This window comes from Lynx canadensis, chromosome A3 (assembly GCF_007474595.2).
Source record: "Lynx canadensis isolate LIC74 chromosome A3, mLynCan4.pri.v2, whole genome shotgun sequence".
NCBI classification, from domain to species: Eukaryota; Metazoa; Chordata; class Mammalia; order Carnivora; family Felidae; genus Lynx; species Lynx canadensis.
The window spans coordinates 12,303,279-12,320,884 of NC_044305.1; the positions used below are offsets into that span (position 1 = coordinate 12,303,279).

Below are 17,606 nucleotides of genomic sequence, written 5' to 3' on the forward strand. Positions count from 1 at the left end.
TGTATATTTAGGTGGTATCTGGCTTTTAAAAAATTATTTTGTGTTACTTCAACATTTCGTTGTATTTCAAATTAATTCCTTACAAGAGTTGCAAAAGTGTAGAACTAGTGAGTCAAAAGGCACAACAATAGTAGGGTTCTGGATGGACACTGCCCCAATGATTTTGGAATGTTACAGCAAGTTACGGTTCCATCAACAGTGTCTAAGAGCGGCTGGCGACGTGTGATTCTAAACTCACTCTGCCCCTTACTCAAACGCTGGCTGGGCAGCCACGGGATGGGCAGGGAGGGCCTGGGATTCTGGGGCCAGCAGTGCCACCAGCCAGCCAGGCAGGTGTGAGCGCACTGTTCTGCTACACGAGGCCTCGGTCTCCTTGGCACTATCAACAGTGTCCCCAGAGGCGGGAGGGTATTTCTGTGTGCACATTAAACTCAGGGGTGAGGCCAGATTCTGGGATGAGCTTTATTTTCTATTAAAATAAGCAGTAAGGTGAAGAAGAAAGACACCAAGAGAAAGACACATCAAGCAGACTTTGCTGCTGCCCTTTTTATTCTCCTAAGTGACCCACGCTGGCTTATAGCCTTTGAACTTGTAAGCTCTTTTTTTAATGTTTATTTTTGAGAGACAGAGAGCAAGCGTGGGTGGCAGAGGGATAGAGAGAGGGAGACACAGAATCGGAAGCAGGCTCCAGGCTCTGAGCTGTCAGCATGGAGCCCGACGCGGGGCTTGAACTCATGGACTGGGAAATCATGATCTGAGTTGAAGTAGGATGCTTAACCGACTGAGCCACCCAGGCACCCCTCTCACTAAAAACAAACAATCCAAGCAGATCTCAAGGACACATTTTAGGGATGGGGACAGACACAAAGGGTTACAGCTAAGAGTCATCCTTGACGTTTTGTTTTACGCCCCACAGCTAACTCCTCAGCGCACACAGTAGGCTGTCCTTTCAAAACATATGCAGAATCAAATCCCACAGTGTCTCACCCCCGGGTCCAAATCTGAACTATTACAGTAGCTGCTTAACCCAACCTACTGCTTTCCATTTTCCACAGATAAATGCAGGACAATCCCGTAACACTTCAGACCATTTCACTTCTCTGCTCAAAAGCCTCCAATGGCTTCTGTCTTTCACAGAGAACAAACCAAAGTGCTGACAAAAGCTGACGGCTCCTCTATGACCTAGGCACTCTGCGACCCAGGGCTTCATCCTCCAGGACCTTCTGCCTTTACTCTGTCCAGCTACACCAGCCTCCTTGCTCCTCATCTATGCCCAGCATACTCTGTCACAGGGCTTTTGCTCTTGCTTCTCCCAAGACCACATACAGCCACTCCTGGCTTGTTCCTCCCTTTGCATAAGGGTCAACCTACCAAACGCCTGCTTACCGGCCTGTATAAAAGAGTGCTTCTACTCTTAGCCCCTTACCTTGATTTAAACATTTATTTACCTATCTCACTGGAATCTAAACAAGGGTTTACTTTTGAATTTCATTATGGAAAATTTCAAACACGTACAAAAGTAAAGAGAATATGGTAACGAACACCCCTGTACCCAGTTGCGATGATGATTAAATCAGGGCCAGATGAAAACAGGAATTTTTGACTGTTTGCTTCTGTGCTGTATGCATGGCACTTAGAACAGTACCTAGCAATGGCAGGCTGCAATAAATACAGGCGAAGGGAACAAATGATGAACAGGGAGAGTGCTTCAGAGGGATAGCTGTCCTCATCTCTTCTATCGCCTTCCAGGGCAGAAATGAAGGGTCAGGTAATTCTTGACCTTGTTTTAGGACGCCTCAGCAGTGGCTCTTTCTCTGGACTTCAGCACCCACCCCAGTAAGGATGCATGGTATGTTTCTACTAGTTGTGGTGGTGTAACCTGTTCTTCTGGGAAAGGCCACACACAGATCTCAGTGATTTACTTAGAAATGTCACGTGTGGGGGTGCCTGGGTGGCTCAGTCGGCTAGGCGTCATGATCTCGTGGTGCGTGGGTTCAGGCTCCGCATTGGGCTCTCTGCTGCCAGTGCAGAGCCCGCGTTGGATCCTCTTTCCCCAATCTTTCTGCCTCTCACCCGCTCATGCTCTCTTTCAAAAATAGGTAAACATAAAAAAAAAAAAAAAATGATACAGATGAATTATAGGCTGTTCATTTTATTTGCTTCCATCAACAAGGGAAGAAAATATTGTGTGATTAGTGTTAGGTCTTTTTGGGCCTCCCCTGGGGAGTTTGACCAAAGGTCTTCTAGAACAACGTACATACCTGTTTTTCTTCATGATATGCTCAAAGGGCCTCAGAAAATCTTTCTGGAAACGGAAGTTGGCTAATTCTCCTTTCTCGAGAAACTTCATAGAGAGCTGCCTTAAGGAGTCAACAGCAAAGATGGCCACATCTTCATTGGGGTTACAGCCAACCTGAGCAGGAAAGGGAGGTGAGGTGACAAAGGCACAGCGCAACTGTGGATGTGGGGTTCTGAACATCAAAAACGGACAGGCTGCCTTCAAAACAAATGCTCTGGAAAAGCACGCCCAAGGAAAAAAGAAAATGGCATTTCTTGGCTATGACCTGTACAATTTTTAAGTTTAATGATGAAAGATCAGTACTGCACATTTAAAGTGCTTTCAGGGGCGCCTGGGTGGCGCAGTCGGTTAAGCCTCCGACTTCAGCCAGGTCATGATCTCGCGGTCCGTGGGTTCGAGCCCAGCGTCGGGCTCTGGGCTGATGGCTTCCGATTCTGTGTCTCCCTCTCTCTCTGCCCCTCCCCCGTTCATGCTCTGTCTCTCTCTGTCCCAAAAATAAATAAAAAAACGAAAAAAAATAAATAAAGTGCTTTCAAAATATGCTAAAAATTTTTTTTAATGTTTATTTATTTTTGAGAGAGAGACAGCGCACGAGCAAGTGGGGGAGGGGCAGAGAGAGAGACACACACAGAATCCCAACAGGCTACAGGTTCTGAGCTGTCAGCATAGAGCCTGATGCAGGGCTCGAACTCATGAACCATGAGATCATGACCTGAGCTGAAGTCAGATGCTTAACTGCCTGAGCCACCCAGGCACCTCGCTATTTAAATTTTTTTTTTTTTTTTTTTTTTTTTTAAGATTGTGGCCAAATACATGTAAAATATAAAAGTGACCATCTGAAGTGCACACAGTTCAGCAGTGTTAAGTATGTTCACGTTGTTGTGCAACAGATCTCTGGAACTCTTTATGTAGCAAAACTGAAACTCTATACTCATTAAATAATTCCTCATGTACTAATTAATTTTATCTAAACAAAAGGAGAAGTCAAAAGACTTTAAAGTCTCTAAAGCCTTTTCATACTTGTCTGTCACCTAAAGCAAATTATAAATGTCTATCGCCAGCCTCAAAGAATTCAGCACAAACATTGAGGCTTTTGATTTCCTTAAAACTGTACTTGTCTGTAGTCTACCTACTTTTAGGGACTGGAGCTGTGGCTATATATTTGGTTGCTCAGGCTTTTGCCTCAAAAAGAATCCTAAAAGCAGAGCAAGGGGATGTTTTCCACCAGAACCCATGCGAAGGGACCTGGGGCATGTTGCAGGAGCCTGCTCCAAGCAAGGAACTTCGCTAGCATGTGGTCTGACCTGAAAATGCGTTACTTTTAACAAAAGTAACGTGGCAATAGCATTTACTTGTAATAAAGAAAAATTGCAGGTGCGCCTGGGTGGCTCAGTCAGTTAAGGGTCCAACTCTTCAACTCAGGTCATGGATCTCATGGTTCATGGAATCAAGCCCCATGCTGGGCTCTGAGCTGACAGTATGGGGCCTCCTTGCGATTCTCTCTCTCTGCCTCTCCAGCACAAGCATGCTCGCTCGCTGTCTCTCTCTCAAAAGAAATAAACTTAAAAAAAAAAAAAAAAAAAGAAAAATTGGAAACATCAATAGGAAAATGGTTACATAACGGTATATTCACATACATGCAATAAAATTTGGCAGTTAAAAACAAATACGTCCAAGCCTTAAAAAAAAAAAAAAAGAAGAAGAAAAAAGAAGAAAATTCTATCACAGGCTACAGTACAGATAAACCTTGAGGACATTATGCCAAGTGAAATAAGCCAGTCACCAAAAGATAAATACTGCATGATTCCACTTGTACGAAGTCCCTAACAGTTGAATTCACAGAGACAAGAAGCAGAATGGTGGTTGCCAGGAACTGGGGGAGGGGTGGCAAAGAATGGGAAGCTGGTGTTTGGTGAATTTGGAGTTTCAGTTTTACGGGAGGAAAAGAAGAGCTCTGCAGATCTGTTGCACATGATGTGAATGTACTTAACACTAATAAATTATACGTTTACCAACAGTTACAATGAAAAATGTTATGCGTATTTTACAATTATAAAAATAAATTCATTCACTCTAATAGCAGCCAAATCTTTAAGATTCCTTGCTAAGTGGAAGACGAAAGTTACAAACTGGTATGTAATACTAATCACGTTTTTTAAAAAAAACAAAACAAACCAAGACAAGATTATCTGTATTTCTATGATATATTTCTATATATCTATATTTCTATTATATTTCTACAAAAATGTTTGGGAAAATATATACCTAACTGCTAACAATTAGTTTGGGGCAGGGCTCAACTGGGGAGTGGTGATGGTCGAAAGTGGTTTTAGCTGTAATTTTTTTTAAGGTGTTCATGGAGTGTTCATTTATTTAAAAAAAAAAATCTTTTTTTAATGTTCATTTATTTTTTGAGAGAGAAACACAGAGTGCAAGCAGGGGAGGGGCAGAGAGAGAGGGAGACACAGAATCCCAAGCAGGCTCCAGGCTCTGAGCCTTCAGCACAGAGCCCGACATGGGACTTGAACCCACAAACCGTGAGATCACGACGTGAGCTGAAGTGGGACACCCAACTGACCGAGCCACCCAGGCGCCCGTCATGTAACGTTCGTTTAATTAAAGACTAATAAAGAGACTATTCCTCTCGTAAAAATCAGGGGGATTCAGGAGTTCCTGCTGCAGAGCACACTCCATGCTGATTGAGCAGCTTTGCACACACCCCAGGACACGCATGCGCCCTAGTTTAAAAGAGGAACATGGGACTGTGCCAAAGACTCTGCTAGAATTCCAAGAGCTAAGTTACAGCTGTACTCAGCCAACCATCTCTTCAAACCTTGAGACCCTTACGTGCCCCGGTTCCCAAGGGGAAGCACAACATCTTCCTGAAGTGGTAGAAAGAATGACGAGCTGCAGACGGAGGGACTGAATTTTCCACAACTTTGTGCTTAATGGCTCTGATGAGATGGAACAGACATTTGTAATGAAGCTGACAACCACGAAAAGTCTAATTACTACCTGCCAGCTCATGTCCCAGGCCTGCCCATAAGCAGCCCAAAGATAACTGAGAACCGGCACGTAAAGACTCTTGACAAAAGGGGTGCCTTCAGTCAGTTGAGCATCTGACTCTTGATTTCAGGTCAGGTCATGATCTCACGGTTCGTGGGATCGAGCCCCACATCCGGTTCTGTGCTTGGGATTCTCTGTCTCTCTCCCTCTCTCTCTGCCCCTCTCTGGCGCGCGCTCTCTCTCTCTCTCTCTCAAAGTAAATAAAAGAAAAAAAAAAAGTCTTGACAATAGAATCATAGGTGGGAACAATAACCTGTATAAACTGATGTTCTCTCTCAAGTCCCACCGAACATAAAATCTAGACTCGAAAGGGTTGGGACATGTTTACCAAAAAAACCCCACTTTTGGATTATCACTTCTAAGAGAAAATAGGATTCCAAAGCTGCTAGCGGAAAGATCTCGCGGCTTTAATGAGCAATGTTTGCTCCAGCTTAGCGGTCACAGACCTGGACAAGAATACAAGACTGCATCTGACAAGGTCTCATTTCAATTGGGGCCTGAAGCAGGTTAGCAGCTGCCCACAAAAGCCAACGGTGCTCAACCCTGTTAATCCGCACTACCACTATCTCCAATATCATTCTGCTTAGCCTCAAATCGGTTGTGGGGGGCGGGGCTAGTTACACCACAGAAATCGACAGATGCTATAAACCCTTTACCAGCATCCTACTGCCTGTTCTGTATCCCAGTGGCAGACCACTTCTTTTTAGAAGCTTCTTCCATTCAATGGAGAGAGTGTGATTCTCTTTTGGATAAACTATCTTTTACTCACAGTTCTTTGAAGCATCTGTATTAGAACTCTTTATCTCCAGGAGTGAAGAAATGGTTTTGAAATCATGGAGTGTGTTTTGGTAGTTAACAGTATAATTTAGCTATTACTTTTCCTTTAAGAAGTCAATGGCGTCAGAGACGCATCCACACACACATGGTATGTATATGTTCTGATCTGTAAAGTGTGTTCAACAGACGTGTGCAAGTGCCTACGTGTACACGATGAAACCTCCAGCGGAAACAAAGAAGCGTAGTCTGGTTTCCAGTAGTTGTCAGTTTCAAAACACACAAACCTCTAGCTTGCTTCTAATTTAAAAATAAATGTTAGTTTTCTCAACAAAGGTTTTAGGAGAGCGATGGCAAAGAAAGCCAAAAGAAGCAGCAGGGACGTTTAACAGTGAAACATACAGAACTTCATCTTAATCTCTGGTCGTTCAGAAGACACCACAGGATTCTGCAATGTGCTCCAACACCAGTGTTGGTCCAGTGACTACAACGATGTTTGTGGCGTCAGCCTACATCCTGGGCAGGGGACAGTCAAGTATTTTTGGTACCAATACCATTTTAGTTCCACGCTCCCCCAGTTCTAGCAATATGTAAATACGCTCTGCAGGGAAAACGAATTACGGGTGTCCTCTGCTTCTCGCAAAGTCAGGTGGCACTGCTTTGCTTTTATGAAAGACCTGCCTTAGTGTTAGTTTTTGCGAACCAAAAAAAAAAAAAAAAAAAAAAAAAAATCTGATGAGAACTTCTGCTTTTACAAAAGAAGGTGAAAAGGGAACATAACACTCAGCACTTGTTTCGCAGCGAGCTGTTCTAGAGGCCGGACTGGTGTCACCAAGCCCCCGCCCCGGGAACTCCACTTGGCGGCTCCGCATCAAGCTGCCAGAGCTTTGAACTCTCACTGAGCACCTGGGCTTTATCTCGATTCCGTGCTTCGTTAGCAAGATGTGTCCTGAAGTATCAGAAATGCCTGAGAGAGGTTATTCGGGGGGTCTGGGGACGCTCAAAAACCTTTTCATACAAATTAATGGTAACTACCTCTTTGCTTCACACCATTTCAGCTTACAAAAGGTTTCACAGGAATGCTCTACTCTCGGATAGCACGGAAATGTGTACAGGCACCTACACTCTCAATCACTTCTTTTTTGAATACAGCTGCCTGCCTTTTTCTGGACATCGATGGAGTAGTTTTTGAATGTGAAGAGTTACCTTATTGAAGTGATCTCCAATCACATGCCATATTCGGGACCATTGCAGCCGAATCCGATTCATGTTGTAGTATGAGATCTCCACGATCTTCTGCAAGCTGAACATGCGGGGGTGGTGGGGGGAGGCCAGCTCGTCCATGGACACGGCACACAACCAGCGGACAAAGTCAACTGCAGGCCGGACCCAACAACACATGCGAGGCTTCATTAGTAACGGCCAGAGAGTCACAACATGAGGATTCTGTAGCTGTCACATGTGAGTGACAAATACATACCTATGGCATTTCCATCCAGTCTGGTAGATCCAGTAAAAATTCTAGGAAGATAATTTCAGACACAGTAAGATCAAAGTTAGATTTGGAAGCTGAGTTTCAATTTCAAACACTGAAGAAAAGGCAAAAAAGGAAACGTTTTGGGTCTGGCACCTCTACTAAAATAAATGAGGAGGCATCAGAGGCACAGAACTGGTAAATGAACTGAGTTGAAAGCAGAAATGCCTACAACGGTAGAAAGAAAAAGCGACACATCAAAAGGAGGAAGGGAGAGTAAAGTATAACAGCACGTGATGTCACGACAGTGGGACACTGTCAACTAAATCAACTAAAGTTGATTATTTCAAATGTGTTCCAAGAACTTAAGGAAAGGATGAGAACAATGTCTCTCTAATAGAGAATATTAATAAATATACTAAAAAGGTGCTCCTCCATAAGATGAACACAAACACACAAAACAGTTTTTTTTTGGCAAAAAAAACTTACCAAAACCAACTCTTCTAGGACTGACTCTGGAAATTACCAAAGGCTGATAAAACGCTCATTCAAGAAAAATGGCTAAATCTTGGTATGAACAGAGGACACGAAGGTGTTTTAACTTGGCCTATTTCCATTACTGTCTCCCCAGCTCCATGGGAGTGTTGAAAACCAACAGCTCTGAAGTCAAAGTAACTGTGAGACCAGCAACCTAGCTCCACAGGAGAGAACAGAACAGTCCTGGAATTTCCCCCAAAATACCATTCTCAGGGAACTGACGTGTGACCTGCCTGGCAGTACCCTGGGAACCCTCATTTCTAGGATTTGTCCATACTTGACACAGACCTCGTTCAGTCCAAACAGCCTTTTCTCTGGGGCTTTTGTCACAAGCAATCTGTGTAACCAATGAACAATGCAGCTACCTGAGTACGACCAGGTCAAACAAGGACCTGGGCAAAAATTTAAAAGGAAAAGTTGGGAATAAGGTGTCCACAGGAGGCTTTAAAAAGGTACACCAGGGGCGCCTGAGTGGCTCAGTCAGTTGAGCGTCTGACTCTTGATTTTGGCTCAGGCTGTGATCCCGGGGGCATGGGACTGAGCCCCGCATTGGGCTCTGCACTGGGTGTCAAGCCTGTTTGAGATTCTCTCTCTCCCTCTGCCCCTCTTCCCTGCTCGCATGTGCACACATGCACGTTCTCTCCCTCTTTCAAATAAAAATTAAAAAAAAAAAATACTTAAAAAAAAAAGTAATAAAAAGCTCTACCATATTCCTGGTAATCTAGATAGCCATCACATGGGTAAGGCTTTGTACACACCCACGGAAGACAGGACAGGGCCCTAAGCGCTCATCTTTGGCAGGCCTTAAGGCACAACACAACATGCCAGAACATCAGAGGGGCACCCCAAAACACACTCAAAACTCCGCAGCAAAGGCTGGCATGCTTAACAGTCCCAGGCATATGGGATCTTTGTCCAATTCTTAGCGGATCACAAACTCCAAATGAGGAGACAGTGGCTATATGCGAAAAGAATACAGGCTTTATGTAGTTAGTTCAGGAAAGTCATTCAACAAACTAATAGCAATGACAACAATAATAAACCCTGGGTGTGTGGTGGGCAACCTGATACCCAAAGCTGTCTCAATGTATTTTTTAAAGTATCAATTTTCAACAAAAAATTGTTAAGACATGTAAAGAAACAAGAAACGATGGCCTATTTACAGGTAAACAACAACAAACAGATCCAGTCCCTGAGGAAACCTAGATATTGAATTTACTAAAGTTTTAAAGTTGATTATTTTATTTTTATTAAAATTTTTTAATGTTTATTTTTGAGAGAGAGAGAGAGAGAGAGAGAGAAAGAGTGTGTGTGAGAGAGAGAGAGAGAACAGGGGAGGGGCAGAGAGAGAGGGAGACAGAGGATCCGAAGCAGGCTCTAGGCTCTGAGCTGTCAGCACAGAGCCAGATGCAAGGCTCGAACTCACGAGCTGTGAGATCACGACCTGAGCCGAAGTTGGATGCTTAACCAACTGAGCCACGCAGGTAACACCTAAAGGTGATTATTTCAAATATGTTCAAAGAACTTAAGGAAAGGATAAGAACAATGTCTCATTAATAGAGAATATTAATAAATATATTAAAAAAGTAATAAATAACCCAACAGAAATTCTGGAGTTGAAAATCATAAAACTGAAATGAAAAATTCACCGGAGGGGCTCAACAGCAGTTTTCAGCTGACCAAAGAGTTCGTGAACTTGAAGATAGGTCAGATGAGATTATGCCGTGTGATAAACAGACATAAAAAGAATTAAAAAGAAAGTGAACAGAGCCTCAGAGACCTGTAGGGCACTATCAAATATATAGACATACATAAGGGGAGTCTGAACAAGAGAGGAAAGAAAGGGGTTGGAAGAACTTCTGAAGAAACAGTGGCTACAAATACCCCAAATTTGATGAAAAACAATCTACACATTCTAGAATCTCAACAAACTCCAGTAAGATAAACTCAAGAGATCCACATTCAGACATATAATAATCAAAATGATGAAAGGCACAGACCGTGAGAGAATCTCGGAAGTAGAAAGAGAGCAGAGATTTGTGACTGCATAATGGATCCTATGGAAAATGAAAAGCTGATTTCCCATCACAAACCATGGAGGCTGAAAGGCAGTGGGATATCATATTTAAGGTGCCAAACAAAAAGACTATAAGCCAAGAATTCTAAACGCAGCGAAACTTACCTTCAAAAATGAAGGAGTGACTAAAATATCCCGAGATACACAAAATCGGAGATGATTCATTGCTAACCAACCTACCCTATGTGAAATATTAAAGGAAGTTCTTCAGGTTCTAACGAAAGGGTGATAGAGAATAACTCAAAAGAATCTGAAGAAATAAAGAGCACTGGTAAAGGTAAGTGCGTGGAGAAATAGGTATTTCTTGTGTGTAACTCATTTTATTTACCGGATTCGAGGACAGCGAAGGTAATCACTGTAAACCGTGTTGATGGGCAGGTGTGTATAAACATGTAAGTCATATGACAGCACAAAGGAGAGGGGAGAGAATGGAACTATACAGAAGACATGTTTCAGACTATTCAAATTAAGTGGACATTAATTCAAAGTCAAATGTTCAAAGCTAAAATGTTACTAATCATGATCCCCAAAGCAATCAGTAAGAAAAACACTCAAAAAATATAGTAAAACAGACAAGGAAAGTAAAATGATACACTAGAAAATATCTTACCATATAAGAAGGCAGTGATAACGAAGGAACGGGAGAACAAAAATGACACATTTTTAAAAAGAGCAAAAGAGCGGATATAAATCCTATATATCAGCAATTAAATTATAATTAAATGTAAATAGATACTTTAATAGATATAATTAAAAGTAATAGACACTTCTCGGGATTCTCTCTCTCCCCCCATCTCGTGCTCTCTCAAAATAAATTAAATAAAAACTTAAAAAATGGTCCAACCATCTGCTGTCCAAAGAGACTCGATTTATTGCATTATTATTATTTTGCTAAAGTAGGCTCCATGCCCAACGTGGGGCTTAAACTCGTGACTCTGAGGTCAAGAGTCACATGCTCTACTGACTGAGCCAGACAGGTGCCCCCAAAGAGTTTCGCTTTAAATTCAAAGACACAAATAGGTTGAAAGTAAAACAATAGAAAAGACACAGCATATCAAAAAGTAAACAAGAGAGAGCTGCGTGGCTGCACCAATATAAGACAAGAGATTTAAAAATCATTACTAGAGGGGTGCCTGTGTGGCTCAGTCGGTTAAGCGTCAGACTTCGGCTCAGGTCATGATCTCATGGTTTGACTTCAAGCCCCGTGTCGGGCTCTGTGCTGACAGCTCAGAGCCTGGAGCCTGCTTCAGGTTCTGTGTCTCCTCCTCTCTCTCTGTCCCTCCCATGCTCATGCTCTGTCTCTGTCTCTCAATAATAAATAAACGTTAAAAAAAAAAAATAATAAATAAATAAATAAATAAATAAATAAATATCATTAGTAGAGACAAAGACTGTTTTATAACATAAAAGGTTAAATCTGTCAAGAAAACATATAATTATAAACATATGCATCTAACAACAAACCCCAAAGTCACGAGGCAAACAGATAGAACTGGAAAGCAGAAATGGACAACTGAACCATGCCCAGAATCCACAAATCCATATAGACGGAATGAAGATTACGGGCTCAGGGACCACTGGCAGAGGAAATGGGGAGTGACGGCTAATAAGTACAGGGAGATGAAAATGCCCTGAAATTCCACAGTGGTGATGACCACACAACTCCAAATATACTAAAACCCACGGAATTGTACGTTTTAAAAGAGCAGATCTTATGGTATGTGAATTGTATCTTGGTTTTTAGAAACGTTAACAGCACAAGAGTGGTGCTAGGCAAGACTGCCTGTAGTCCGTGATTGTGGCTGAGGCAGAGAAACAGAAAAGAAGTAAGTGTGGTTAGTGGAAGAACAAAAATTTTGTACTATTAGCCTAAACCTAACTGAAAAATGTGGGGGAAACCAGTCAAAAGTATGTTACAGAGAGTGTCTCTGTTAGAAGCAGAGAAGCAACAGGAACAAGGTAATTAAATACACTGACAAAGAATTCAAAATACTAAGGATTGTCCTGAGAACAATACAAATTATGACAACAATTCTGTACGGCTGTCATCGCAAGATGGTCTATATTTAACGCACCGGGCTGGGTCAATAACCAAACGAACAGCAGCGTACATGCTTATTCGGTGGTAAGTTTCAGGAGCGTGTTCATTTTAGAAAATTCACATTTCAAGCACTGGTACCTAATGAATGTCTTCAAATGAGAGTACCTGTGTTTCTCTCAGATGTTTAGGTCAAGTTTCAAGTAAACAGATAGAATGGAAAGGTTCTGAGGAAAAACAAATGGAAACTATCAATTTGGCCAAGTCTCACTCACGGATATAGGCTTTAAATCTTAAACCCTTCTTGACATTTTTATGAAAGTAATTTCTATTAAGGAAACAAGGTAACCTAAAACACGAGCACAAGCAAAAAGTCTTGTTTCTGACATGATTTGGTCACGAGGTTAAAGTTATAATTTTTCTTCAAAAGGTCAGGAGGCAATTCAGGTCCCAATTCAGATGAACGTGAAGGTTATGAGTGGCTGTGGATGCCACTTCCTAGCCTGAGTGATCTGAAGCTCATCACACTCACAAGAGGCAAACGAGCAGAGTCCAATAACGACACAGACAATGTGCCAAGCTACTGGACAGTCCGGCTTCGCTGGAGAACAAAATCATTACCTGTCCACAGCTACAACCACACTCTGCGAGCTGGTCTCACCAACCGACTCCTGGAAGCTGGCCATCTGTCTTTTATCCACGCCACCACTCACCAAATTACCTGGAACGCAATGCGCAAAAGTCAACGGTGCTTCAAAAAACAGTCAAATATTTAGAACAAAGTATTCTGTGGCATCAATCTGCAGCAACAAGAGACATAAATGCGAAGGGTTTGTGGGAGGGAAAAAAAAAAGCCCCAAGCCCCCTCAACTGATGACAGCATAAAATACATTCTTATTCTGTAAATACAAACTCCTTTGCTTGTACCAACCACCTCCTTTCCTTTACAGTCTTTTACATTTTTATAGTATTGAATGCCTATATTTAGGAAAACAAATACGAATTAAACAACCCTAACTTAGAGCTCCTGGAAGATGTGATGGCTTCCACCTGCTGAATGTCCGGCATGCTTTCCAGGACTTCAGCCCAGCCATCCCTGTGTGCACCCTAAGGAGGCGATGCTACGACAACCCCTCCCCTCTCATACAGTCTGTGCTTTTAACATTACCCGGCACGATTCCAACCAGTGCAGTGGGACCTAGGAGCCTGCCCTCTGCCCTGAGACAGCCTGGGTTTGATACCCGCCTCTGCTACTCCTTGCAGTGTGGTCTTGTTCGGGTCACTTCACCCCAGCCTCACCTTCCTCACTTACAAGATGGGGATGACAATCGTGCCAATCTCAATGAGTTGTTCAGAGGAATGAATGCGTTCAAATGTGTAAACGGAGGGTTTCGAATGTGGTCCCACACATCTGTTTGCCCTATTTACTGTTACTGTTCTATCACTGATGGAGTCTCTCGATTCAGTGAGAAAGAATTCTACTTTCATGAGAATACCATTTAGTTAAAAGGTCCCCAAATGGACATGGAAGAGACGGTGAAGAATCCTTCTAAAAATCGAGAGATGCAGATGTCCACTAGGTACTAACGCTGCAGCCTTTCTAAAGCAAATGGCCCTCCACCCAATAGTTCTATGCACAGAAAGAAAAGTAATGCACCCTGATTTTGACAAAATAGGTATTTACTCAACAGTTCGAGCACAGATACGAGAGCCAGAGCAGCACTTGCACTTCCACGAGCAAACATGCTGTCAGCTGGCACACAAGGAAGAGGTTTACACAACAGTCCCGCTGAGACAAGAAGCGTTTCATTCCGGTTAACTTGTGACTCCGGGATGGCCAGCCGTGGGGCCTGGTGTCTTACCAAGGCCAAGGCCCATGAACTCTTCTCCTGCCAACGTGTGGCTCTTCAGGCTCCCTTCTCTTTCTCGTCCGGATCCAGACAAGTAGCGGGTTTTCACACCGGTTCCTATGAGCTGAGCAAGCTCCAGCTGGCTGATGCATTTCAAGATCTAATGAAGAGAAGGCATGAAGAAATGAGTTCCTGGGGCACCCGGTGGCTCAGTCAGTTAAGCATCCGACTCCTGATTTTGGCTCAGGTCATGATCTCACGATTGTGAGACTGAGCCCGAAGTGGGACTCTGTGCTGGTCATGGAGCCTCCTTAAGATTCTCTCTCTTTCTCTCCCTCTGCTTCTCCCCCCACGACCCCCCCCCCAAAAAAAGAGTATACTCATCTTGATGAGCACTGAGTAACGTATAGAAATGTTGAATCACTGTATTGTACACCTGAAACTAATATAACACTATATGTTAACTGTACTAGACTTAAAAAAAATAAAAATAAAAAACAGTACCGGGGCGCCTGGGTGGCTCAGTCGGTTGAGTGTCTGACTGCGGCTCAGGTCACGACCTCATGGTCAGTGAGTCCGAGCCCCGCGTCGGGCTCTGTGCTGACAGCTCGGAGCCTGGAGCCTGCTTCGGACTCTATGTCTCCCTCTCTTTCTGCCCCTCCCCTACTCGTGCTCTGTCTCTATCAAAACTAAATAAACGTAAAGAATAAAAAACAACAGTATCCGCTAAGGCTGAAGAAAAAGAAAAAAACTTCACATCTTTAAAATACAAAAAGAAACCAGTTCCCATTTCTAGCAATCTTAGTCATTAAAGAGTTCTTTGAAACACACAGCTTTCCGGGTGAGAATAAAATCTGAGGGTCTTAGGGTGGTTTCCCTAGTCATGGTTAGGCGACCCGTTGAGTGTGGGCCTGGAAGACAGACTTCGCTATTTTTCTTTGCAAACTATTAAAAAGGAAAAGAGAAAACGACCAAAAGAAAAGCTGGTACAATGGAGTTATGCCATATGGATGTTCGATGAACTCCTCAGACACATAAAATACTAGTCTCCCTGCTGCTCGTCGTGAGCCTTTGTACCTGCTGTTCCTCATTCCTAGAATATGTTCCTTACGCTCTTCCCTATGGCTCACTTCCACCTCAGACACGTGTGTCCCTCAGAGACCTCCTTTAACTGCCCTGAGATCACACACCCTCTCCACCACCATCCCCTGGTAACACTTTTTTCTTCCCTCAGCACTTACAACGTTTTGGCGTTTTGCCATATATTTGCTTGTTCTCTGCCTTAAGTCCCAACAGGGCGCTGACTGTTTTGTTCACTGCTGAATCCCCAGCACTTAAAATAGCTGATTATTGTTTGGCTGGCTGGCTGACTGAGAACATGCCCCAGAATGGGGGTGCGGCGGGAAGAAAGGCTGCACCTTTCCAGCCCTACGGGGTGGTTCTGGGGCTGGGAGGTCATCCCTGCACACAAGCCCTCTCAACTGAAACTTCTCTGAAGAAACAGAAATTGGTCTCAACTTCCACCAGAGGAAAAACTGGTTCCAAGAAACTGATCGTGGGACGGCGTGGAGATCTCCAGGTAAACCCTTCCCAGGGGATTTTCACGGGAATTTGTGACGAAAGCTGAGTACTGCCTTTCGTGTTGACTTTATCATCCAATGTCAGAGTATGGGAGTCCATTACACCATGGAGCGCTTCTGTTATTACTTATAGACTGCCTTCCAGTTGACTGAGAAAGGCACTTAACTCTACCAGAAAGAGCTAGCCTCTGATTGCTCCATATACAATACTATTAAATTATTACCAGTAAACTATGAATTCCCTCCCTTTTCCAGAAGCTGAGGATGGCCAGAGTCTTGAGTATTTCGACAACCTGTGGCTGACGGCTTCTTGGTTCCAAGTCTGATTTCTCAAGGTTTCTGACCATCACACAGGTGGTAATTCATTTTCACACTTTCAGGCGTTGCTACAGACTTGGCAACCAGCGGGAACCCCACATAGATCATGCCTCCCAGGTTAAAAAAAGTTCTATGAAACAAAGTGGCTACTTATTGATTCATCAGACGTTATGACTCCTCAGAAGACAGGAAATTATTTCTTAAAAAAATAGGGGCGTCTGGATGGCTCAGTCGGGTTAAGTGTCCGACTTCAGCTCAGGTCATAATCTCACGGCTTGTGAGTTCAAACCCCACGTAAAGCTCTGTGTTGACAGCTTGGAGCCTGGAGCCTGCTTCAGATTCTGTGTGTCCCTCTCTCTCTCTCTGCCCCTCCCCCGCTCATGCTCTGTCTCTGTCTCTCTCAAAAATAAATAAACTTAAAAAAAAAAATACACACAAACAAAAAAACCAGGGCTCCTGGCTGGCTCAGTCCCCAATCTTGGGGTCATGAGTTTGAACCCCACACTGGGCATAGAGATAAAATAAAACAAAACAAAACAAAACCCAAACCAACCCAGCCCTCTCCACCCCCACCCCATGCAACTTCATCTTTTCTAATACAGAAAACTCCAGGATTGTGACAGAGAAAGGAAAGGCTGGGTGGAAGAGGATGAAGGTATGTACCATGATAAGGGGGAGGAGGGCAGCTGACACCTATTGAGCCCTTACCACCTGCCAAACGCAGTTCTGATCCCTTTCCTGCACCATGACCTCCCTTCTCTTCATGGCACCCCACAGAGGTACGGCCTGGGGACTGAGGGACTTGCAGGCCACACACAGGCAGGCAGAGGTGCACACCCAGCCCGGCCCCCCGCAGTGCAGCTGGGGGGGGGGGGGGGGGGCGGGGAGGTAGGGGACCGGGGGCCCTTCCCCCTTAAGGACTCCGTGGGGCAGGAGGCAGCAATCTTCCCTCTAGGTGCCCACAGTCCCTGCAACTCTGCACTCTCTCACCTCCACTTTTTCACAATTTTCTCTTTAAAGCAAGAAGCAATATACACAAATGGTAGAGAAATCAGGTAATGTAACTTAAGGGAAAAAAGCAGAAAATAAAATGCCCACCTAATTCTATCACTGAGGATGTTAACGTTTTTCTTTATCTGTTCAAACCTCATTCTCTATGTACGTTTAAAATGAATTTTTACTTCATATACTGTGACCACCTTTCCATGACACAAAATCATTTTTATTTTTTTCTCTAAAGTCTTTTTAGAGACAGAGCATGAGTGGGGGAGGGGCAGAGAGAGAGGGAGACACAGAATCCGAAACAGGGTCCTGAGCTGACAGCACAGAGCCCGACGTGGGGCTCGAACCCACGAACTGCGAGATCATGACCTGAGCCGAAGTCGGACACTCAACCGACTGAGCCACCCAGGCACCCCTAAAGTCTTTCTTAAGACTCCATTCATTATTTTCCTTCTCATTTATTTGTTGAAGAGCCTGGTCATTCAGTCGGGGGGGTTTTCATCTCCTATAGTTGATGGACATGATCTCATTTACACATGCCTCTGGCCCCTAGATTTCCCGTGAACTGGCAGTACAGGCTCGGACTGACTA

General features: G+C 43.7%; 1 protein-coding gene across 1 annotated transcript in view; it reads right to left on the reverse strand.

The window, feature by feature from the left end:
• ARFGEF2 (ADP ribosylation factor guanine nucleotide exchange factor 2) overlaps nucleotides 1-17,606 on the reverse strand; it is a 103,592-nt gene that overhangs the window by 30,385 nt on the left and 55,601 nt on the right. Inside the window, exons 22-26 of the mRNA XM_030309451.1 lie at nucleotides 14,128-14,275; nucleotides 12,887-12,986; nucleotides 7,620-7,660; nucleotides 7,346-7,515; nucleotides 2,262-2,413 (exon numbers count right to left, since the gene is read on the reverse strand). Of these exons, the coding sequence (XP_030165311.1) occupies nucleotides 2,262-2,413; nucleotides 7,346-7,515; nucleotides 7,620-7,660; nucleotides 12,887-12,986; nucleotides 14,128-14,275 (611 nt within the window). The remainder of the gene's footprint in view (nucleotides 1-2,261; nucleotides 2,414-7,345; nucleotides 7,516-7,619; nucleotides 7,661-12,886; nucleotides 12,987-14,127; nucleotides 14,276-17,606) is intronic.